Source organism: Dromiciops gliroides, chromosome 4, assembly GCF_019393635.1.
Source record: "Dromiciops gliroides isolate mDroGli1 chromosome 4, mDroGli1.pri, whole genome shotgun sequence".
NCBI classification, from domain to species: domain Eukaryota; kingdom Metazoa; phylum Chordata; class Mammalia; order Microbiotheria; family Microbiotheriidae; genus Dromiciops; species Dromiciops gliroides.
This window is the reverse complement of record NC_057864.1, coordinates 365,771,344-365,797,616: the sequence shown is the minus strand read 5'-3', so window position 1 is coordinate 365,797,616 and position 26,273 is coordinate 365,771,344. Positions and strand designations below refer to the sequence as shown.

The 26,273-nt window shown below is 38.5% G+C and overlaps 1 protein-coding gene across 2 annotated transcripts in view; it reads left to right on the top strand.

Annotated features, from left to right (window-relative positions):
- Nucleotides 1-1,399: 1,399 nt before the first annotated feature.
- The window catches only part of SAMD3 (sterile alpha motif domain containing 3), a 63,622-nt gene continuing 38,748 nt past the window's right edge, over nucleotides 1,400-26,273 (top strand). Inside the window, exons 1-3 of one of the 2 annotated variants that reach the window (XM_043963648.1) lie at nucleotides 1,400-1,478; nucleotides 2,233-2,425; nucleotides 7,109-7,219. In XM_043963648.1, the coding sequence (XP_043819583.1) occupies nucleotides 1,400-1,478; nucleotides 2,233-2,425; nucleotides 7,109-7,219 (383 nt within the window). Of the gene's footprint in view, nucleotides 1,479-2,232; nucleotides 2,426-7,105; nucleotides 7,220-26,273 lie in introns of both variants that reach the window. The other variant, XM_043963647.1, reaches the window with a different exon arrangement.

Here is a 26,273-nt window from a genome sequence, read left to right as displayed (position 1 = left end):
CCTGAGGTCCCTCCGAACTCTCAAAATTATGTGACTTTGAAATTAATCATAAAAATATGATCTGAATTGACTTTGGGAAACAAGGACTAGAATCAGAACTAAAACCAATGGATTCATACAGCAATTTCAAAGAAGATACAAGAGAATTGTGGCAAGTAGAAATAGCTTCCTAAGTAAACATTTTAGGGTTCTCTACCCATTTCTTTCATGGAAGTATCTCCAGTAAAAACAATCCAACATGGGCAATGTGTTGATTTGTTTTGTCTAAATATGTGTGTGTGTTGTGTATCCCTGTGTGTATACATACATACATATCTATATTGTGGTGCTTCTATTTGGTTAATTTAGTGTTAGTGATAGCTATTCAAAAAGCATCAATAAAATACTTTCTAGTGCACAGAATAAATTTTTTAAAGAACAGAAGGGGACAAAATTTTGTTAGCATTTTAATAAATTTAACACCTTTTTTTTTTTCTTTTCAGAAGCAAACTGTCTATAGGTGTACATTTTGTATACAATCTTCTATCTTGTTCTATTTTGTATATTTAAATGCTTGTTTTTATTGATACTGTTCAGGTCAGAATAAAAAAATTTTCAAAAAAAATCTTGAAAACAAATTAGAAGCACTCTAACCCAGGTAATTATGCCTGGAATGATATTGCTTGTCCCTGCTGGTTTTGTGTCCAAGAAAATGTGTTAAATTCTGACAGAGGAAGGAGTAATGGAAAAACACAAAAATATTTAAGATCTTCCCCTGTAAACTTTACATGGGAATGCATTGTCACTAGCCACTCTTCTCCATCCACCTCAACAAAGTAATCAGAAGCAGGGACTAAATCTCCATGCTATCTGTAAGACAGCAAAGGGTTAACCATTCTTGGTTTACAATAAACATCTCTGGCAGACTTTTATCTTATCCTTCCTCAGTTCTCCCCCCTCCCTAACTCCCCCCTCTGTAAATGTCAACCACTTCCTGATGAGCCTGGTAGTGGTGAATTTCACACCTTTCTTTTCTTTGTGAAGAAACCTGGGTGTTAATGGTAAGGAATTGGGTACCATTGTATGTCTGAGGCTGTCTGTTAGAAGAGCTGAGGGATGCCAGTGGGGGGAAAAGTAAAAAGAGGTGAAGAAGATACTGAAGAAATTAGAACTGGAGAGAGGTTAAGAAATTGGTGATTTGTTTTCTATCAGCCTATCTTTTTATTATTTTACTAGTCTACGAATATGCCTTTTAAAACAGTTTTCTAAACTATAAACCTAAAAGGAGCTTAATATTTAAAGGGTCAGGACCAGCTAAACATAAAAGCAATTTGAGTTTGAAGCACTGGACAATCGAAAAAAAATCAACCAAGCCAAGAACCTCCTTCCTGTATTCTACAGGTGCACTTCTAATACAGCCATGGAAACTTGGTCAGTTGATCAGGTCTGCAGTTGGTTGGTGCAGAAAAATTTAGGAGAACTAGTTCATAGGTTTCGAGGTGAGTTGTGTATATGTATGCTTGCATGTCTATACTGAGTAATTTAGATTTTCTGCTCTCTAGGCTGTTTTCATTTTGACTTAATTGTCCTACTTTTTTGAGTGTTGCTTCTTTGGAACAAGGTAAGAAAAGTTAAATTTCTTTGTTGAATGGAAAATAGTTTGATTCTGACATAATAATCCCAGTGAGATGTGGGATATTTCAGAAAAAATCCAAGTCAAAAATTAGATTCCTAAGAATTATTGAAGATTGGTATCTGCTTGGGGGCATTTTGTGTCACTTTAAATGTTTTTTTAACAATGCAGGACCAATGAGTGCAGAGTGTTATAATGTTGGGGGTGTGGGAGTACCACTTGCCAGTTTGGGAGCGAGCTAGCAGATTTCCTTGGTAATTTCCCAGGAGTAGACTTTTTTCCTCCGCTCATAAATGTCTATTAGTAGAGAAATTGAGGCATCTGCAGTTTTTAAAATGGGAAAGCAACAATCCTTACAGTGACCCTCTGGTCTGACATTCTTCTAGGGGAAAGAAATAGGTTTGGGATTAGACAAGGTTAAAGTTTCCCAACTGAAATGAAAAATGCAATTTTCATATAATTGTCCATCAAGGACATTTCGGATGAGCTTGAGATGGCTTTGTTTCTTGGAATCGCACAGGTAATGGCTTTGCCTTTGGAGTACGCCTCCGTTTCATATGCTTGATTCTTTATTGTACGATCCTGTAAACAAACCGAAGTGATTTTCTTTTTTTCCCCAGAGGAAGAAGTGAGTGGGGCTGCTCTCCTTGCACTGAATGATCGGATGGTTCAGCAGCTGGTAAAGAAGATTGGACATCAGGCAGTTCTGATGGACCTAATTAAAAAATACAAGCAAAAAACTGAGGAACTGCCACAACCGTCTGCAAACTCCAGAGTGATAACCCCATCAAAGCAAGCAGAAACAGTCCATCAGTAAGTGTGGTGCCGAGAAAAAAAAAAATATTCTGGTTAGGGATGCAGGCTATGCTGCAGTGGCCCTCTACAGCCAGAGGAAAGCTTTCTAGTGGGGTCCCTTGAGTTTGCAGACCACAAAAATCTTCAGCCATACTTGAAGTATTTTTTGTAACATTCTTTGCAGAAGGTAATTTCTCAAAGATTTAAGAATAGCGAAGATATTCTATATTACTTGCCTAGTGTTTTTCACTACCAACTGCCATTGAAACACTGAAACTAATGGTTTCAAGAGTCATAAATACAGATAAATTCCTAAGAATAATTTCTCCCTAACAATTGAAACATGTGCAGCAGGAAGTGTAACACCCACAGAGAGTTCATGATTTAAAAGTGGTTGTTTATGTTGGGCTCTTTATTGGTCTTCTTGACTCAGGGTTCCCAAACTTTTTGCCAGGGACTCCACCTCCTATCTAACTCAGGTTCTCCCCTAGAGGTCTCCACTTTATAATTTGTGAAAACACAGCTGTAACTGAGGGGTTTTTTAAGAAACTGTTTTCTTTAGAACCCTAAGATACTCTGGAAGCATTTCAGGGAGATCCTAGGGAGAAAATACATGGTGGTAGCTCAATGTTTTTTGTCTTTGTTTCTATGTATATTTGGAGTATAAAATTATACAATGAAAAGAAATAGTAATAAAAGTATATGCCTGTAAGAGTGACCTTAAAATATATTCCCTGATGATAGTTTCAGGCATATAAGTTTGTTTGTTTGGAGTTTTATGGAACTGTGACATTCAGAAAGCATTTGCTCATTTGGAAAGAGTTAAAAAAATACTTCTGATGTACTTCTTGTTTCTCTTTTTTTAAAGCTCATACAGGCTTGATGGAATCTATTCTATATTGGGTGCTCTGATTTCCAGTGTGTTTCTTTATACTTCTGCTTTTGCTTTTCCCCTACAATGAAATCTAGTTTAGTATTTGATTGAGTTTGGGCAAGTCATTTAAATGCGAAGTGGGGAGAATAATTCCACTCTGGATCTTTGATCCATGAGCCTATGTTTTCAAATACTAGCCTCTTTAAAAATTTTGCTTCTAGAGCAGTGGTTCTTAATTTGAGGTCATGGATAGAAAGTTTTCAAGCAATCTGTGAACTTCTGGGGAAAATTACATCTGGTTTTTTGGGGTTTTTTTGCTTTGTTTTGTTTTACTAACCTTTGGTTTCTGTTGTCTTATTATATCTTTTATTTATGCATTTTTCCATGCATAATTCTGTGAAAGGGTCCATATAGGCTTCACCAAATGGGCACACATTTTTTTAAAAAGAGGTTAAGAACTGTTCTGGAGTATTCAATATGTTCTCCTGAGGGGAAAGTGAATAAACACGTACACTGATTGGGAAAGACCACAGGTCAAAAGACAGACCAGGGGCAGCTAGATGGTGCAGTGGATAGAGCACCGGCCCTGGATTCAGGAGGACCTGAGTTCAAATGTGGCCTCAGACACTTAACACTTACTAGCTGTGTGACCCTGGGCAAGTCACTTAACCCCAATTGCCTCACTAAAAAAAAAAAAAAAAAAAAAGACAGACCAAAAGATGGAAAGGATCTTAGATAAATGAGGAAACTCAGGTCCAGAAAAGTGTACTGAGTTGTCTAGGGTCACACAGGGAGTAAGGATGACCTCCGCTTTTGCTAATGGTAGAGGGATTTGTGAAGTTAGACTTTAAGGATTTTTAGCTTGTTTCATTCAATCTAAGTAAAAAGAAAATTATAGCTTTTAATATGCATAGAATAGTATGGATTCTGGTGAAGATCAGCATCCCTTATGGTAATAAGGGTTTACAAAGGGAAGACATATGGTGAGGCTTAAAGAATTCAAAGTAGTTTCCTAGCCAGAGTCTGGGTCTAGGCATTATTCTCTGAGAGGTTTGAAAATTTCTGTCACTCCAGCTAGGCTAGAAATGGTTTCGAGTATACATTTGCAGGTATAATTTCACTTAGTTCAAAATGAATACAAGCATGTCATGGAGAGCAGAATTTTCTATAACAGAAACCACAGTTTCTAAGAACTCTGCTCAATAGAGCCAGCTTAGCCTAGAGAGCTGGACTGGGAGTCAAGAAGACCTGGGTTTTAAATCCTGCCTCTGACACCTACTAACTATGTGACCTTGGGAAAGCCATGTAATTTCTCAATATTCTATGCACCTCCTAAGACTATGGCAAAGAAAGAAAGTTACTGACAAAAATTGCTAAAGGTTCTTCATCTGAGAGTTCCCTATACTTATCAAATCATATCTGTATCCAAACCTCTCCTGGAGAGTCTGTAGCTCAGAAAGTGGTAAATGAAGCATGTTCATGGTGAGCAGGGGTATCTATAGTGAGAGTAGGTAACTATCAGTCCCTCATTACACTTCTGCCACCTCCATGGTGTACCTCCGACAGTTGCCTACTTTGCCTGCCCCACCCCCAGTCCCTGCTCAGTGCCAGCATTCTTCATTTGTGTGGGATCTTGCTACCTTAGGCACAAAGCAGGTGACATTAAGGCTGCTTAATTCTTACTGAAAGTTACTTTAGAATGTTTCACAATTGATCAATTGGGCTTATTAGGCTGGCCTACTAAAAGACCACTGACAATGCCACCTAATGCCTTTGTGACTTTGGGCAAGTCACTTCCCCTTTTTAAGGGTTGGTTTCCTCATCTGATAAGTGCAAGGAGTTAAACTAGATGAGCTCTGAGGTTCCTGCTAGCTCTAAATTTATGATCCTATAACTCCAGTGACTTGATCACTTAGTCTCAGTGCCCTAGTTTCTGCATCTATGAATATGAAAGACACAAAGGACTTCCATTCATTTCACATATATATTGTAACAGTTCATGGGACTATCAATCAACAAGCATTTATTCAGTATCTGTTGTTGTTTGGATATTTCAGTCATATCCCACTCTTCATGAGAGGAGGAACCCCATTTGGGTATTTTCTTGGCAAAGATCCAGCTCATTTAACAGATAAGAAAACTGAGGCAAGCAGGGTTTAATGATTTGCCCAGGGTCACACAGTTAGTAAGTGACTGAGGCCAGATTTGAACTCAGGAAGATTAAGTTTTCATGATTCCAAGACTAGCATTCTATCTACTGGGCCACCTAGCTGCCCTTTATTCAGTGCTACAAACACAATGAATCTCCAGGAAGTCCATATTGTTCTTTAAGAAGCCCATTCTCAAGATGCTACCTCATTAAATATGAGGCTTTGTCCTGATATGGACTGGATTTGTGATGTAGGGAACTTCCACAATAAGGAAACTCCCTCCACCAATACAGAACTAGCTGCAAATTACAGTCTTGCTGCTTCAAGCAATGGGAGGGTAAGTGTCCTTCCTAAAATCACTCAACCAATATGTGTCAGGGAAGATTTTTACCCAGATTTTCCTCTCCTTAAATCTAACTCTTTAGTCTTTGTAAAACCAGTTAAATTGGTCAGTTGTATGCCTATCCAAAAATTCAAATACAATCAGCTGGTAAAGGAGTTAAATATTCAATGAATAAGGAATTATGCAGGAGAAGGAACTACAAACAAACCTAGAGATGAAAGATTAAGAGGCAAACACCCCTATTAGGTAAACAGATGGGGTAACTGTTGAGTCATACTTAATAATATATCTCTTTTGTATGTAAATTGCAAATGCACAGCCTTATAATGGGCATAGGTTGCTTTTTTGTAAAGCAGCCATTTATAGGTAAAAAGGTTACTTTTGTTTTGTTTTTTAAAGAGTATTGGATGCATACTGAATACTCTGCCTGAGATTAGAGCTTTAAAGTTATAACCAAAGCCACTATTCTCTTCTTTTTGTTTTTGTTTTTTTTGCAAGGCAATGAGGGTTAAGTGACTTGCCCAGGGTCACACAGCTAGTAAGTGTCCAGTGTCTGAGGCCGGATTTGAACTCAGGTCCTCCTGAATCCAGGGCCGGTGCTTTACCACTGCGCCATCTAGCTGCCCCCACTATTTTTTTCTTAAGGGAAGTCCTTAAAGATTGTATCATCTAGGGACAGCTAGGTGGAGCAGTGGATAAAGCACCAGCCCTGGATTCAGGAGGACCTGAGTTCAAATCCGGCCTCAGACACTTGACACTTAACTAGCTGTGTGACCCTGGGCAAGTCACTTAGCCCTCATTGTCCTGGAAAAAAAAAAAGATTGTATCATCACTTAGTACAGTGCTTGACACATAGTAGTCACTTAATAAATGTTTATTGATTGGTTGATTGTTCATCTATTGATTATGAAGACCTTGTTGAGGTTCTGGTTGCATGCTATAGAAATGGCTGTGGTATTTTTTTTTTTTCGGTGAGGCAGTTGGGGTTTAGTGACTTGCCCACGGTCACACAGCTAGTAAGTGTCAAGTATCTGAGGCCGCATTTGAACCCAGGTCCTCCTGAATCCAGGGCCAGTGCTCTATCCACTGCACCACCTAGCTGCCCCTGTGGCAACTTAAAAAAAAAATTCACTTGGGTAAGATAGAGAATGGCAGGGGATAAAGACAAACATGGCCATCTCTGGGTAGACAGCCAAGCCACAGTAATAAGAAGCCAGCCCATAAAGTCCCACTTAAATGGCTTGGATGAAGCCAGTTTTTCAGTAGCTATTCATTAATCTGTTAAAGGAATTACTTATGTTATTCTACCCATGAATATACCTCTTTTCTAGCAGCATTGAAGAGGACTTCTGTAATTCCATCAGCAATGCCCAGCTGGAGGCATCTTTTCATCCAAATGAAAATCTTGATGTTGGACTAGTTGACCAAAGGGTGCTAAAACAAAGGTGGGTCTGTAGGATATTTTCTGAATTTTCTGATTGGATTTTAAATTGAGTAATTTCTGTTTCATTCAAAAGATTTTCCATGCTAAAAAAGGGGGATCCCCTTAAATTTTTAGCACCATAGTAACCTCCCTCACCTTCTTTCTTCAGAAAAGTAACTCCAATCGAATGTATTTGAAACCAGTAACTGACTGAGAGAATATTTGGTTGGAGGATTTCATTTTCCAACTTTATTCTGCATATTAGTTGTGGCTTCCCAAGTCAAGTGAAGTGGGAAGTAGAGGCAATTGTCAGGCTTATTCAGAAACAAATTATCCCCTCACAAGAATTATCTGTATTGTGAGAATTAACTGAGTACACAGGGCTGTAGTCTCACCTGTGGAGTAGACAAGTGTTATTGAGACTTTTTGACTTTCTGGATATGAGAGAGGTACTTGCTCCATTATTTCAAAAGATCTGTAATTGATAGCTCCCTCCACTGATGCAGAGCATCTGTCCAAGTCGTAGTGGGCAGTTTATATGGATTACACAAAAAAGCCTCCAACTGGTAGCCAATATGTAGTGACGAGCTTCTGAATTTAACTAGGCTGAGCCCCAGATGAGAGACATACAATACCATGCTGGAATTGTATACAAAGCTTCTCTGGGATGGCAGCACCTACCTGAGGGTGTGCTCCATTGACATAGCTATCAAGAGCCCATGGAGGTCTTCATGACCAATGACTCATTGGGAAAGGGCTAAAATGGAAGGAAAACTTGGTACATTTTATTTTATTTTTAGTGCTGTGCTTTGATGTATACGTTGAGCCATTTCAACCCTTAAAGTAGGGTGAGAGAGAAAATCAGTAGGCCCACCTATCCAAGCACAGGTACACTGGGCTGAGAGAAACTAAGATGCTGAAGAGGAGTACAGGTAGAACAAAGCCACTGTGTATTAGTTAAAGGTGAAGGCCATGGAATGGTCTTCTCCTAGGTCATTGACATTTTGGATCTTTACTAGCTACATCGTTGTAGGCCTCAAGTGTCCGGAGGGCATGAATACACCTGTCCACAGAACTTGTTCTGGATGGGCAGTGAGCCTTTCAGCTTAAGATCTATAATACTGTAATCCCCTATGGAAACAGGCACTAGAGTCAGCAGACAGCACAAGATAAGAGTCAGGAAAGGTAGCACTGTATTCAGTGACTAAAGCCTAGGCAGGGCTCTACCTTAAAGGCTTGAGATCAGCAGTTAGGCTAGCAGGCATGCAGGAAAGGCAGTTTATAATACCAGGAGGCTCTGGCAGAGTGCTCACTTAGAGAAGTATCCTCTACATCCTAATTTAGATCTTTTGTTCAGAATCTTATCTTTTAAAGGAACAGGATCTGATAGAGTATGTCTAAGAAGAAAGAATCCTTCTTATCTAGTTAGAAGGTTTTATATTATTATTATTTTAGGGGAGGGCAGTATCTTCTGAGTGAATTTGGGTTCTGCTACAATATCTATTTTTCTTAGAGAGGTGATGGGATTGGCCCCCAAAGAAAAACAGCAGTGGGATTATTAGATCAGCCCCACAGAATCACAGACTCTCATCCAACTTGTCCATAGGTAGGGTTGTCCATCCTGTGCTTAAAGACTTACTAGGAGGGAGAGCTCAATACCACTCAAGGATCTTTTAAATAAATTCTTTTTGGTATGATTTTTTTCCCTGACATCAAGCCTAAATTTTCTTTTTTTCACCATCTATTCCTTTCTCCAAATAAAAGCCTTTCAAATACTTGCAGACATTTATCACAGTTCCCCTGATTCTTTGCCAGGTTAACATGCCCAGTTTCTTCTCCTCATGTAAATAGGACTCAGAACCCTTTACATTCTGCCTGCTTTCCTTTGGACATTCTCCAGATTATTAGCAGCATCCTTAAATTGTGGCACCCAGAATTGAACATGATATAACAGATGAGGTCTAATAAGGGCAAAGTCAAGTTGGGCTATTTCCTGAGGGTAATGTCTCTCAGAATTAATATCAGGTGTGGGTTTTTTTGTTTGTTTGTTTGTTTTGTTTTGTTTTTGTTTTTGCTTTTGTTTTTGTTTTTGTTTTGGCTGTCACCTCATATTGATGACTCATTGATCTTGCAGGCCACTACCCATGCTTAACCTTGCTGCTCCCATCTTATATTTGTGAGGTTGATACTTTGTACCCAAATGTAGTACTATATTTATCCCTATTGGAGTTTGTCTTATTAGATTCAGCCCAATGCATTAGCCCATCAAGATCCCTTTGGATCTTAACTCTGTCATCCAATATATTAAGCACCCCCTCTCAGCTTTGTGTCATCTACAGTTTGATGAGAATGTGTTTATCCAAGTCGGTAACTAAAATGTTAAACAGCACAGGGTCAAAGCAAATCCCTGTTGTTTGTTCACTGGAGACCTCCTGCTATGTTGAAATTGGACCATTAGCAGCTACTCTTTGAGTCCAGCCACACAACCACAGATAAGTTTAGTTCTGAATCTAAATGTATTACCATTTACACCAGTAGTGTCAAAGTCAAATAGAAATAGGGGCCACCGAACCATACATAAGGATCCCTGCAAGCTGCATATTGGCTTAGAAAACCATATATTAATGTCATCTATATTTTATTATATTTTTATTTTTTGTTAAACATTTTCCGATTACATTTTAATCTGGTTTGGGCTGCAGTTAGGCATATTATGGGTCATATGTTTGACATATTTGATTTGACCACATGTGTCTTCTCTATAAAAATAGTATGAGATATTTTATCAAAAGTTCTGATGTAGTTAAATTATATTTATAGCATCCCCCCTCAGTTACTAGTTTAGTTACATGTTGTTGTTGCTGTTGTTGTTTGTTTGTTTGTTTTTTGTTTTGCAGGGCAATGAGGGTTAAGTGACTTGCCCAGGGTCACACAGCTAGTAAGTGTCAGGTGTCTGAGGCCGGATTTGAACTCAGATCCTCCTGAATCCAAGGCCGGTGCTTTATCCACTGTGCCACCTAGCTGCCCTGTTGCTGTTTTTTTTTTAAAAAAGGAAATACAGTTTATGGAATGCTTTGTTTTTTATGAAGCTGTGCTGGCTCTTTGAAATCACTATTTACCAGACTTCAAAGTCATTTATCAACAAATTATATAGACAGACACATACACACACATTTCTTCTTGTTGTTGTTCTTCACTCATTTTTCAGTGTGTCTGACTCTCTGTGACTCCATTTGGGGTTTTCTTGACAAAGATATTGGATTGGTCTGCCATTTCCTTTTCCAGCTCATTTTACAGATGAGGAAACTGAGGCAGGCAGGGTTAAGTGCCTTACCTAAGGTCACACAGCTGATAAATGTCTGAGGCCAGTTTTTCTTTTTTCTTTTTTGTGTATGAGGCAATTGGGATTAAGTGACTTGCCCAGGGTCACACAGCTAGTAAGTGTTAAGGGTCTGAGGTCAGATTTGAACTCAGGTACTCCTGAATCCAGGGCCAGTGCTTTATCCACTGCACCATCTAGCTGCCCCTGAGGCCAGTTTTGAACTCAGTAAAGATGAATCTTTTATTTCAGTCCCAACAATCTATCCACTGAACCAACTAGCTGCCCTACATACACACACACACACACACACATATGTACATATGCAGAGCTGAAGTAATTGAAGCCAAGATATCAGCAAGAGTCTGATGAATTAACAGCAAAAAATGTTTATCCTTACCATGCTTGTTTAGCACTGTCCCCCACAATTCCCCCAGGTTTGTGCTATGGAATCCACTCATCTGTTATTGTAGCCTCTGCCAGCACAACCTAACCCTACACTCATCCTACCATTCTGGAGCAACTAACAGCAGAACTCAAAGCTTTCTCTGACTGGGGCAGCAGCATGCCTGCCCAAAGAACCAGAACAAAGATAAACAAGGCAGTGGACAGTTCTTTCTCTCCCTCCATTGTCATTTGGAGAAGAGAGTAAGGCATGCTATAATAGATGGTGGCTGAAATAACTTTGAAGAGATTTTGGGAGATTAGATCTGTCATCAAAAGGGGGAAAAGTCAGAAAGTGAGCAATAAGGGAATATGGGGGGGACTGAAATTACAAAGATCTCATGATGAAAAAAAAAACAGTAAAATGCATTGGGCATAGATAAATTGAAAACAGAAGTGAAGTAACCAGCAGTGAAATAACTAAACAAGTCCAAACAAGTCCAATGTCAAAATAAATGTTGCAAGAAAAAGTAAATTAAATCAACATCTGGTGAGACAAACTACTGTATAGATTTCTAGAGAGCACGGAATCATAGAAGGATATTCCCAAATGGTTCAAAAGAAAAATAAGAATTATGAAAGTAGAATATATGGCCTACACAGCAAAAATAACTGACAAAACAGAAAACACTTGAATCCGCAATAGCAAGTCTCTCCAAGTAGCGAGTGGAACACTTCTAGTGAAAGAGAGGCAAATATCCCCATATACACAAAATATTTATAGCAGCACTTTTTGTGATAGCAAAGAATTGGAAACAAAGTAGATTGAAAAATGTCTAGAGACATTGTCATATATAAATGTAATGGAATATTACATTGCTGTAAGAAATGATGTGTGTGATGAAAATAGAAAAACATGGAAAGAATTGATGTAGCGAAGTGAATCCAAGAACAATATAAATGATAGCTACAACAATGTGAATGGAAAGAACATTCACATACAAAAGAAATCAAAAGGGAATGTAACAAAATTATAAAGATCAAACATGAGTCTAATAAAGCAATATGACAGGACCCCCCCCCCCAAGCTGCATCTTCATGGAGGTGGGAGATCCATAGGTGTTACACATATTTTTTAGATTTTTTTCAATATTATCAGTTATGCTGACTTTCCCCCTTCTTTTTCCTTTTTAAAATACTATTTGTTACATGAGAGAGCTCTCTGTGATGGGGATAGGAATGGATACTGGGGATAACAATGACAATATAAGAAACAAGGCATCAATAAAAATATTTTTTAAAAGGAAGAGAAGCAAATGGTGATGATGTTAAATAGAACACATCTCATTATAAGCAGAAAGCATATTGATCTTGAAGACAGATTGTATAAAGAAACTTAAGGATCTTAAGTCTCACAGAACACTAAAACCAGACCATGCTAATTCAGAGAATGATACAAGAAATGGCCCAAAACTTCTGAACATAGAAAATAGAGTGCTTTTGTAAGAATCCACAAATTGCAAGGCAAACTCCAAGACTAACCGTATTTAACTAAATTTAATAATTCCAATTATAGACCACAAATTTTGCAAGTCACCAGGAGGAAGATCTCCAAATATAAAGGAAACAAAACTTGAATGACACTAAACTATTCTCTACTCACCAGAAATCACCACTTCCCTTTCCTTTCCCTTTTCATCTTTACTGATCTCCCTTTAATGATTTCCCCAGAAATTGAAGTCAGATCACTGGCCTATGTTTACAGATTATATTATTACCATTTTTCCCCCTGAAAATATTCCCTTCTCCAATCTTGAGGGACCTCTCCTATTTTCTATGATCTTTCAAATAGCATTGATATTAGGTCAAATTATGCCCACCAATTTTTCCAGGACCCCGGGATGTAGCTTATCTGAGGCAAGTGATTTGAATTATGATATAAATTTTCCTCAAAAGCAGCTAGGTTCTCTCTTACAATCTCCTTATTTATCTTAGGTATCAACTCCTTGATTGGGTTTCATCCTAGAGCTTGGGCCACATAAGTTTGAAAGTATACAAGGATATTTGAGTTTTTTGGAAGGTGATGAAAAAAAGGTTTTAGGATTTTAGGTGACTAAAGGAACCATTTGAAGTTGTGTTACTTTCCCCCCCCCCATTTCCAGTACAGGCTGAAGTATAACTAGCCAGACCTATTCTAAGAAAATAATGCTGGTATTAAGTCACATAGCGTGAATTCCCTCCATAATGTGGTTTGTTAGCGTTATGATACATCACTCATGTTAAGAAACTTTCCATAAATGCTATGAATGGTTGTCAAGTGAGTGACTTCAGAAGCCCAAAATAGACATTATGCCTACAGATCCCTATAGATGTGTATTGATCTTCCATCAAAGCTGTAGAATTAGTGAAAGGAAGATTTAAAAATAGAAATGAGAAATGAGAGCTCTCTGGGAATGGCTTGACATTAATCAGTAATTCAATTTAATTCAATAGGTATTTATTGGATGCCTACTGTGCACCAGGAACTATACTAGGCATGGGGGATACAAAAACAAAAGTAAAGCAGGACCTGCCTTTGAGGAGCTTACATTCTAGTACAGATGTTTTTGACCACTTTGAGCCTCACAATTTTCCTTTTCATCTTTTCCCAATTAAAGCTACTAAATTCTCCTTCACTCTGATCTCAGGGAGTAGGAATAATGGGGTGGGGAAGCATATTCTTCTCTCTCAAGGGCAACTCTTAACAGTTCTGGAAGATAAACAGCCTCTTCACTCCTTGCTTTCTTAAGTAGTAGATAATAAAACTTAAAATAGTCACTATAATATTTGATTTCCTCAGTGTGGTCACTGCCTCTGTTGATTTAGATTACAAAACCCCTGTGGCTTCCCATTTTGTGCAATTCTTAGCTAGATATTGCCATAAATCCTTCCTCAAGGATGTAGCCAATCAGTTTCTTCTTGCCCTTTGTATATATTGGCCTCCTTGTTGCCATACACAAGATATTCTATCTCTACCCACACATATGCACTGGCTATTCCATTTACCTGGAATATGCTCCCCTTTCATCTTTGTCTCTTGGCTTCTCTTGATTCTTTCTAGCCCCAGTTAACATCTTATCTCCTGTGACAAGCCTTTCCTGAGCATCTTTAATGCTTCTGCCTTCCCCTCTATTGATTATCCCTAATTGTGTGTGTGTGTGTGTACATGTGTGTGTGTGTGTGTGTGTGTCTTATTTGCACCTGATTGTTTTCCTGTTGTCTCTCCCATTAGACTGTAAGATTCTTGAGGGCAGGGACCATCTTTTGCCTTTCTTTGTATCCCCTGCATTTAATACAGTGCCTGACAAAAGTGTATGCTTATACTGACCACTGCATGCTGAGGGATACAAGGGTACTTCTTGAGTCTAAATCCTAATCTAACAAGTAAGTTCAAGTGAGACATATGAAGGAGCAGGCAGAGATAGAACATTACCAAGTCCAAGTCAACATCATTTGTTCATGGTGCAGGATGAGAATTTTTGAGAACAACATGCTGAGAAGATCAGAACAGGAACATTAAGCAATTTTCCAGGCTAGTTACTTGTCAAACAACCCTGAGAGGTCTAACGGGGTTTGCAAAGTGGAAACAGTATAAGAGATACTTGTTTACCAAAAGGTTGTTTGAAGCCATCTGTTCTTCAAGACTTTCTCACCTAAACAGAACTGATTGGATTCAACTAGCAATGACACTGTTACTGGGTGATACCTTGAATTTGTTTTTCATGGGGAGATGTTGCACTCTTTTAATTTGGTGACTAAATGGGCCCTTTCCATTAGGAAGCATTTGAGCTGCTATATCAGGAGTTTTCTGGAAGTTACTTAGGGAAAGTTGATTGTAATTAGTGCTAGCCATAGCATCTGCCCCAAACAAAGCTCATTCCTTTGTATGCTAATCAATCATGGCTCCTTTTTACTCCTTTGGTGCCCAGTTAAGGGAGGGCATGAATTAAGATAAAGTTGGAGATACTTCTTTTAAAAAAAAAACAAGACTTATTAGAAATTTTATTAAACATCAATAAATCCAATTAAAATAACTCCACATTAGAATGAATTTCAACATATCACTACTTGTCAGGCAGTCCTTTTGATTCACCTTGTATTATTTGTCCATTCATTCCCTTCCCTTTTGCCTTTTATATGATTACAATTAGTATATATTCAGGTCATCTGGTTGTGCTTTTTCCTCCCATCATATTAGATCATTCTAGATTCCTTTATATACCTTATGCTTATCCATCTCAATTATATTATAGCATTTCATTACCTGGGTAGAGGCTTCTTAAAGAATAGATAGAAAATTGTGTGGGTGTTAGAAAAGTCTTTTAGAAGAAACTGACAGGGGCAGCTAGGTGGCTCAGTGGATAGAGCACCAGCCCTGGAGTCAGGAGGACCCAAGTTCAAATCCAGCCTCAGACACTTGACACTTACTAGCTGTGTGACCCTAGGCAAGTCACTTAACCCTCATTGCCGGGCCAAAAAAAAAAAAAGAAGAAGAAGAAGAAGAAGAAGAAGAAGAAGAAGAAGAAGAAGAAACTGACAAAGATGACTTCAGCCCCAACTTCATTGTATTTTCTTTCCAGAGGGAGGCATAATTGCATATTAGCTTTGACTTAGCAAATGCTTAGTCTAATATTTTATGGTGAATGGTGGAACAGTGAGGGAGTGACCTCAGAGTCAGAAGTCCTACCTCTGATACATACTAGTTGTATGACCCTGGGAAGATCACTTAACCTTTCAGCACCCCATGGAACTCTTTAGGATTATAAATTACAGATAAATTATAAATCTGCATCTGTAGAGTGAATTCCCACACCAGGAATGGAATCACTCTAGAGAAGAAATCATTGGTCCAAAACAGTATCAACAAATGAAGGATACTTTTTCAAATCTACTTTCTTGTTTAAGCATATAATATATTAGAAAAAAAGCACAGGGCTGAAATTTAGGAGCTCTGAGTTCAAGTGCAAATTCTGTCACTAGTGAGCAGACCTCATACAAGTAATTTAATCATTGGGTTTTGCAAACCAAGTGTCATCCTCTACTCTTCATTCTCATTCTCTCTCTCTCTCTCTCTCTCTCTCTCTCTCTCTCTCTCTCTCTCTCTCTCTTTCTCTCTCTCTCTCGGTGAGGCAATTGGGGTTAAGTGACTTGCTCAGGGTCAACCAGCTAGTTAAGTGTCTGAGGTCAAATTTGAACTCAGGTCCTCCTGACTCCATGGCCGGTGCTCTATCTACAGCGCCACCTAGCTGCCCCACCTCATTCTCTCTCACCCCCAATATTTAGTCCTGTTGATTCTACCTTTTAGCTTCTCTTTGAGGTTCCCTTCTGTCCTCTGACACTCCCTACACTGGTACAGGCCCTCTTCACCTTCTATTTCAAATATTGAACTAGACTGTTGTTGTTTTCTTTCTGCTTCTACTTTCCCCATTCCAATCCACAACCACTCAATTGCCAAAGAGATCTTCCTAAATCCAGACCATGGCATCCCCCACCCTGCTCCACTCAGTAAACTAATGCTCCTTGTCACCTCCAGGATCAAATAGAAAATACTTTGTTTGGCTTGTGGGGTTTTTTTGTTTGTTTTTGTTTTTGTTTTTTTTGGTGAAGCAATGAGAGTTAAGTGATTTGCCCAGGATCACACAGCTAGTAAATGTCAAGTGTCCGAGGCTGGCTTTGAACTCGGGTCCTCCTGAATCCAGGGCCAGTGCTCTATTCACTGCACCACCTAGCTGCCCTTCCCCTTCCTATCTTTGTAGTAATTTTACACCTTACTCCTCTTCATGTACTCTATGATTCAGTAACCCTGGATCTAGCAGTACCTACTGGCTGTTCCTCACATGAGACACCCCATCTCCCGATGCCTTGGTTGTTCCCTGTGCCCATACCTGCCTCATCATCTGTGCCTTCTAGCTTCCCTGCCTTCCTTCAAGTCTCAGCTATAATCTTACCTTCAGCAAGAAGCCTCTTCCAGTCTCCTTCAATACTGGTGCCTTACATCTGAGATTACTTCCCATTTAACCTATGCTTATCTCATTTATATATAGTTGTTCACATGTTTTCTCTTCTATTCAATTATGATTAGTTAGGTGGTGAAGCAAACAGAGCTCTGAGCCTGGACACAGGAAGATTGACTTCAAATTCAGCCTCAAACATTGACTAGCTATGTGACCCTGGGCAAGTCACTTAACCTTGTTTGCCTCCATTTTCTCATCTGTAAAATGAACTGGAGAAGGAAATAGCAAACCATTCTACTATCTTTGCCAAGAAAACTCCACATGGGGCCACAGAGAGTCAGACACAGCTGAAAAAGTGACTGAATAACAACAAACAACAGGATTATGAGCTACTTGAGATTAGGGACTCTTTTTACACTGCCCCCCCCTTATGTTTTGTTGGTGTTGTTTTTTTTTTTTTTTTTTTTTTAACAGTGCTTAGTACAATGCCTGGAACACAGCAAGTGCTTAGTAAAGGCTTATTGACTTGACTGGAGTGGAAAATGAGGAACACCATTTATTTTTTGTTTCAATTTCACTTTTAGACACTTGCAAAACTCGCCAGGAGCTAGCCTATCAAAGGTTTGGGTGGTGGTAAGAAAGAAACCAGGGGACCTACTGTAAGATTGGGTCTCAGGAAAGATCATCTGCCTCCCAGCAAAGGCGAGACCTCACCTAAACACAAGATTAAATTAAGGATTTAGTCAATAAAAACAGCTGAAACGTGAAGGATGGGGAGAAGGGATCCAGGAAAATGTAGCTTGGGAACTGGGTTCCTTTAAAGGGCTAACTCTAGGCCTTTTCATGATCCTTCCCCCCCTTTCTTGGTTCCCAGGAGACAGGGGACCCTTCCTACAGTAGTGGGATATATCCAAACAAATATCATGGGGGCATGAAAGGGGCTAGGATCTCAGCAAGTATGTGAAAGGTCCCTTGATCAATCCTTGGGATTCTTTTCTGCTGAAACTCTGATATTTATCCATTTTCAAATCCCAGGACACCCATTAATGGTCCTGTTTCCCTCAGCTCTGGTTGAACTCGATCTTCACAGTCCCTTTCAGCTCTTCTATGATTTTCTTTTCCAACTGTATGTAATGACCAGAGTATGAGCTTACCCTAGTATCTTTCTTTAATAAAAATACTGACTCTCAGGGTGTTTTTCTCCATCATGCTTTTGACTCACTTGGACACATGTGCTGTAAGGTGCATAGAACATAGAGGGCTTGGCATGATCACATTTGCATTGTTTTCTGGCATATTGCCAAAGGCATGAATTGTTAAAGTATTTAGCTAAGGAACAGTGTGTCATAATGGCAAGAGTAGTGGGGTAGGAATCATGAGACATTGTTCTACCACTAAGAAACCATGACCCTACCCAAGTGACTAAAGTTCCCTGGGCCAGAGTTCCCTAATCTACCAGTTAGTTTTCTAAAGTAAAGGCCCCGAAAGAGTTCCTTCAATCTCTAATGATCTATGGGTTTTTGAAAGTTTAGAGGCAGTTTGCTAATACAGTGGATAGAGTACTGGACCTGATGTCAGAAAGAGCTGAGTTTGAATCCTGCCTTAGACACTAGTTGTGACTCTGGGCAAGTCACATGACCTTTGTTTGACTTGGCCTCTTCATATGTAAAATAGTGATGATAACAATAGCACCTACCTCCCAGGGTTGTTGCAAGGATCAAATTAGATAATACTGTAAATTACTTTACAAACTTTAAAATGCTATATAAATGCAAGCTATTATTATTTTAGAGAGGTTGTGTTACTACAACTTCTGGTAACAAGCTTGTTCACATAAATTGAAGGGTGGTTAAGTATTGTCTATCCTTGGGATGCTATAAGTATCATTAAATGTTAATTGAATTGAACACACATTGAACAGAATGTGGTATAAAAGAGTCCAAGGGGATTTTTCAGGGTGAATCATGCTTTGATTGCTATCTATTCCTGTTAATTCTTATACCTAAGTAGCATCAAGGTTCATAATATGCTAATGGATTCAATAGTAACATTGATGCATACCAAAAAAGTTTCCATGTCTATCCTGAAAATCTTGCCACATAGGGCAGAAGGAAATTAAATAAGTCTGGATGCAAGTAATATTGCTTTGTCATTTCCCTTATCAATTGGCATTTATAAAAAGAGAACATCCAACTGGGATCAGTCTAGATAGTGAGTTAATCAATACAACATTAAAACTAGACGGCTTAATGCTAAGTCTAAGCAAGAATCCATCCACTTTACAGTATTTCTAACAAGTTGTCTGTCATTTAATCTCTACTTCTAAAGAGGGAGGAACTCCCACCTCCCAAGGCAGTCAATTCCATTTTGATACAGCCCTAATTGTTAAGGAATTTTTCTTTATTTCAAGCTGAAATTTGGATAACGTAGATATATTGCCCCTAATTCAGAAGCCTGGACATTAGCTGAAAATGAATGTCCTAGCTTTTCTGAAAGGTAGAATGAACTAGAGCAAAGCTTCTTAAACTGTAGGTTGCACCCCATATGGGGTCACATAACATGGAGGTCACAAAAATTTGGCAATTGTAAAAGGTTATATATACCTATTTTATATACCTACATACCTGGGATTGCATAAAAAATTTCTCAGGCAAAAAGGGATCACGAGTGGAAAAAGTTTAAGAAGCCCTGGCCTAGAGCATGGATTTTTAACCTTGGAGCTATAAACTTGTTTTTAAAATAGTTGGATATTTCAATATAATTGATTTCCTTTGTAATTCTATGTGTTTTATTTTATGGACTTAAAATCATTACTCCAATGAGTCCATAGACTTCACCAGACTATCAGAGGGCCCTATGACAAATACAAAAAGGTTAAGAACCCTGCTCTAGTACATAAGGGGCTACCCTGAAAGTCAGGAACAATTGACATAGGTACATATACTAGCTGGGTGACCTCAAGGAAGATGCTTAATGTCTCACTGCCCCAGCTAACTTCCTGATACTATAAGTTGCCAAACACTGCTGATTTCCCTTTATCACAGTAGTTTCCTCATCAGGAATTTTCCAAACCAATAAAATTACAGATTAATCCCCCTCCAAAAATGTAGTTTTATGAGTTATTTTTCATTTTAAAGACAAAGCACCACCTAGCCACATAGATGTCTGTCTTAGGCTGCACTCCTTTGGGGAAGTATAACCTAAATAAATCCTTTATTTTCAGTGGGATGATTATTATTAAAGTTTTGCATGGTTTCAGTAGTTTATATTACTCAGAGTTACTGGATTCATTCAATCCGTGAACAAATGACTATTCAATGACAAGTCAGGTGACTTGAATTCCTCATACTTGGAGATTGGTTTGGGACCAATAATAGGATCCACCATGCAACATGTAATCTGAAAGCTCAACACTTCTTTCCCTATTCCCCATCTCTCCCCCCACCCCATCCTTAGGCTTCCTCACTTACTAGATATAAGCTTTATCCATTCATAGAATTTGAATCTTTGACCTCTGGATCGTGAGCATCAAGATGATCAAAGGTGAGTGTGCATCTCCTCATTGCAATATGGAGAGCAGAAATCATACAGCACCAGCTTGATCTGGTCCTATAGTACCAATCCATATGTAAGCACATTATCTTATAACTTCAGGGAAAGGTTATATAGTCAGGTTACCCTGCTTAAAAGATGATAAAGTCACTGAAATGTATGTATGATAATGCACTTGAAACACAAGAAGTGTTTTGGACCCTGCTTTGTGCTACAAAAAAAAGTGACAATATCACACACAGACTTTTGAAACTTGTCCTTAGAGAGGCAGATAAAGATTAAAAAAATATCGAATTTTCTTAGCTCAAGCTCACCCAAAGTACAAAAGAATAGTATTGTAACCTTTTTCAATGTTAGGACAGGCAATTTATTACCATTTAATTTTCTGGTTGCTACATTACATAAGAAGATAGGTAAAGAAGGAAATACAGGAATTCTGTGTGTGTGTATGTACATACACATGTATGTATAATAGTTACTTTTGTGATCTTGGGGTTCCAAACCCTAAAACTAAAGATCTAGATTTTAGTTGAATATCCATACTTATGCCAGGCTAAGGATGATAAGGAATCAGGGGAAATATTATTGATGCTTTGTTTTCCATATTGCACTGGGCCCTTAGAGAGGTTTTATCAGCACTTATACTACTGTGTATTTACATCTCCTACTTGCAAAGCCATCAGGGGATTGAAATGTGTTTTATTTGTAATTACTCAGTACTTTGCCTATTGGTTGTCCATGTGTTCTTCTGTCCTTTTTTTCCCTTCTCTATGCTTTAATAGAGTCATATGTGCCTCTAAACATGCACTTCATTGACTTAAGACTCTGTGAGTCTTATAAAGTGAGATATGGGGGCCAAAGGCTGAAAAATATAAGTAGCAAAAATATCTGAGAACTTGAAGTGCTTGTGTTATGAATCAAAGTAAAATGTGCCAATAGCTGGCTTAAAAAAAAAGAACATCTTCCTTAAGCACCATTCAAGTCATGCAAAAAAAAAAATCTTATTTAAAGACTGTCCCTTATCTGCCTCACAACTGGTCTTTCTCTTCAATCTGCTCTGAGAATCTCTTGAATTGCACATCTTCTCTTGTTTTGTCTCTATTGGCATAACAAGACAACACCAATCTTTCCTGAATAATATACATGGCCATATGCAAAACATTCTTGCCCAGCTTGTAATGCTGAAGAATTAATTCATATCTCAGAGGCCTCTTTCTTTCTGTTTCAAGATTAAATAAGGAGTAGCAATGATTACCATGTTCCCATCAGCTCAAGCATCTTTCTGATCTTGCTGATTAGATGTAAGATTGATCCATTGGTAGCTGTTGGTTTTTTGGGTGTTTTTTTTTTGTTTTGTTTTTTTTGTGGGGCACTGAGGGTTAAGTGACTTACCCAGGTCACACAGCTAGTAAGTGTCAAGTGTCTGAGGCTGGATTTGAACTCAGGACCTCCTGAATCCAGGGCTGGTGCTTTATCCATTGCACCACCTAGCTGCCCCCATTGGTAGCTGTTCTTAAACATATTTCTTCATGTCCTTGTACCTTCCTCCATGCTTGCTTTTTTTCTTGATTCCTTTAGCCTATAGAAGTTGCTGTACTATTTATTTTTGTAGTTGTACAAGTGGTACATGGTATCCCACTCTCTATGGTTCTAAATGCCTGATCCCCAAGTTCTATGATTATAAAGGAATATCTAATTAGGAGTATAATTATGAAGTGAAATAAGGGCCAAGTCTGGTGGAGTTGTGAGATTTTTTTTTTTAACGTAGCTGTTCTGCCTGGCGGCTCATGAACAGTTTGCCTTGTCCCTGTGCAGTGCCTGCCACTTTTCATTGGTCTCTTTTCAGCAGTGGCCATAGTCTGAGCAGTGCTTCCAAAGTGAAGAGCAGATGTGGAAATAAGAACAGCAACGAGAACTCCATCCCAGGCCCCCCCCCATTTTCACTTTTAGAGAACCACTCTGTCATGCAAAAATGAAGACAATAATACAAGCCCCTTCCCTTAGGAGAAAATTGTTGATAGCAAGGATACTCTTGGAAAATGTGTTACAAGATGCAGAAAGTGAGGGCAACAGAGAAGAGGTATGAGATGGTTTATTCTTCTAAACAAGGTTTATTAAGCACTGACTTGTGTGCAGAACACTGTTCTAGGTGCTGGGGAAGATACAAAGCCTCGTTGATGCAGAGTCCCTGCCCTCATGTAAGTCACAGTCCAGAAGAGACAAATACAGGTAAATGAGAGTACATAGCATAGTATAATATAACATAATGTTATTATAATGTAACATAGCAAAGCATAAGATAACATAACCAGCATAACTGTATCGAGGAGATACAGAATATGCTATGTGACATCCCAAAAGTTCAATTTGGCAGCATTTGAAATCTGTCTGTAACACTGTAAAGTCCCAGCATGGTGACATTGAGGCTAGCTCAAATACTGAGAGATAGCATATGGCTAATGCTACCCATGGTTGCATAGCCTAAAGCTCAGTTATTACCCTATTTTTATGTGCTCAATACTACATTCCATATACATTACATAATGCCAGATGGTAATGCCTAAAGTTGCTTCAGTTGGGGACCCCTTGATCTTCAGGTCATAAACACAAAGTCCAGTTAAAAAGTGAACTTTCCTTTAAAGAAGCTCTTAGATTGAATACATAGCCTGGACTTCATGTAAAAAGCAAAAAGAAATATAAGGCCATTGTTGTTTATGTATCCTTCATAAAATTTCTCTGCATTTTCAAGATGGTATTGCTTTGGTTATTTTTAATGCACACATATGGCTAAATATAGTCTTAATATATTGCAGATCATTTCTTTTCTTTCTTTTTTTTTTTGTGAGGCAATTGGGGTTAAGTGACTTGCCTAGGGTCACACAGCTAGTAAGTGTTAAGTGTCTGAGGCCAGACCTGAACTCAGGTACTCCTGACTCCAGGGCCGGTGCTTTACCCACTGCGCCACCTAGCCGCCCCTCTTTTATTTCTTTTTGCTTCGTATTTGAATGTTTTTAAATGTCTCCACATCATCTTAAGTTTTCATCATATTAAGCAAGGATGTAAAAATAGTCAAAACAGATTTAATCAATACATGAGTATTTATTGAGTATCTTTAGTATTCAGCACTATTCTAGGCTTTAGAGATCATCTCATTCACCTCTCTGATTTTACAGATGATGAAACCTAATATTTTTTAAAATCATGTTATCTGTGTTGGAGCCATGAGATGGAGGGAAAGGGCCCAGGGAGGAGATATATGGGGATGGAATGGTCCATTTAAGTAAAGGCAGTCAACCAGAATAATAACAGCATGACAACATGGTGGGAGGTGGAGATGGTCAATGATGCTGGTCTGGGGAATGCTCTTCACCTATGGACATGGCCACAGACAACTTTGCAAGCACAAATATTAGTAGATTTTTTTTGTAATCTTCCCTGTCCTGCTGAATAGATGCCATAAGCTATTTCAGAAGGATAGCTGTAATTGTGTTTTACTTGGCCCTGAGAGATTCTTTTAAACTGCATTTTATTCTATCACTTCTTTATAACCAACAAATAATAAATTCAATGAGATCTCATCTTCTCTGAAGGTTTCGGTTTGGTGGCAGTCAGGATATTTTTGGCAATAGAGTGTTGGTTGCAAAAGCTTGTCTTGCCCAGCTTTTTTCATCAAGGATACCCTTTTGTGTAGGGGGTGGGGCAGCTGGGTGATGCAATGGATAGAGTGCAGGACCTGGATTCAGAAAAACATCTTCCTGAGTTCAAATCTGGCCCCAGACACTTACTAGTTGTGTGACCCTGGACAAGTCACTTAACCTCCATTTCCTTATCTGTAAAAATGAGCAGGAGAAGGAAATGGAAAGCCATTCCAGTATCTTTGCCAAGAAAACCCTAAATGGGTTTACAGAGTCAGACAAGACTGAAAATGATTGAATAACAACCCTTTTTTGCATGTAGATGATCCCCATACTTTACAGAGATCAGAGTAGGTTTGATAGTTTTTTTTAATATATCCCTTTTCCTTTTTAGCATCGCTCTCTTTCAGATATCTTGAAAATCAATGATTCAATGCCTTTAAAATTGTGTGATCTCTAGCATGGATAACATCTATGTGTCATTTGAGATCTCTCTCTCTCTCTCTCTCTCTCTCTCTCTCTCTCTCTCTCTCTCTCTCTCTCTCTCTCTCTCTCTCTCCCCCCAATCTACACCGCCCCCCCCCTGCCGTTTTCACACTTTAGGCAGTGGACATCTAGACCCACAGCTAGACCCAAGACCACTGAACTCTGAACTTCTCCAACATAAAATCTGGGTCTCCACTCAAATCTTTCCCAAGCCTTGTCATCATTTCATAATATGGACATTTCCTATTTATATACTGTGGAATCTCAGGAATATGCTGAGATTCCCGAGTTCTTAGATACTACTAACATACCCTTGAACTCCCTTCACTTAGATCCTATATGCCAACTTCCTTTTTTTTTTTTTACAATATTTTCTTGATACATTTTTTACATTGTTGTCACTTCACAATACTTCCTCCTTCAATAGAATCCTTCCTCATAATCAAGTACATTTAAGGAAAACAAACAGAAACATTGACTATGTCTGATGTTGTATGCCTCATTCCACACTTGTAGTACAACACCTCTCTGTGAGAGAAAGGATGTGTATTTCATCCTCTGGAGTCAAGAATGAGCATTGAACTGATCTGAGTTTGCCACTTTTAGTGTTGTTTTCCTTTATATTATTGTGGTTATTAAATTATATTGCTATATTGATTCTGTTTGTCCCTTTCTATACCAGTTTGTATATATCTTCACACGTTTCTCTGAATTCTTCATATTTGTCTTTTCTTACAGGACAGTAACTTTCCATTACAATGTACACCATAACTTGTTCAGACATGCCCCAATTGATGGCAAATTATTTTATTTCCAAGATTTTTTGCTACTACAAAAAGTGCTGTTATATTTTAATGTATATGAGACCTATTCTGGTGTCTATAACTTCCTTGGGCTAAATTCCTGGTAGCAATATTACTGGAACACTCTGTATGTACAAATTACTAATTTTTCTAACAAAGAGAACAATCATTTAAAATGTGGGTCATGCCTCTCTGAATGATGCACGGTAGAGAGGTGGAGATGACCTCAAAATAGAAGTGTTTTCATTTTGTCCATTGGCAAACTCAATAATGGATATGACAAGTACTATTATTTCATCTCACTGTGAAGCTTTATTTATTATTAATCTATTTATTTATTTATTTTTACCTTAGGCAATACAAATACCATCTGCATGTTGTGTATGAGTGTTTAAAGTTATGGCTGCCAGCATCTGCTGCCAAAGTAGGATTTATTTTTAATTCTTGATGAGTCACTTGTCTTGTGTAACATTAGATTGAATTTGTATTACTTGGCATAGCTTGGAATCTACTCTGCCCCCAGAACATCATTAAGTCATTTTGCTGCCTTTCAAAGCCTTGTAATTGTACACAAAGGGAAAATTCAATTCCTCTGATCTGCACAGCAAGGCTACTATCTGAATAATATTTACTGACAGTTCACATGCACAGCCTAGTTCTAGGTGTTGGACAGAAATGCTGGTACTACTTTTTGTAATCTCTCCCTTGGCATCATTGACATGGGAAATGAGATAAGGACATCTTGTTGAAAGCAGGGAAGAGAGACTAAATGAACAGCCATTATGCAAGATTCAAGGGCCGGAGGAGGGGGGTAATGGTGTTGCTTGTTATTGTCTTGCTTTTATTTGAGTTATTTTTCATCTCCAAGGGAGTCTCACAGTAGCTTCCTGTTCCCTGGTTCTCT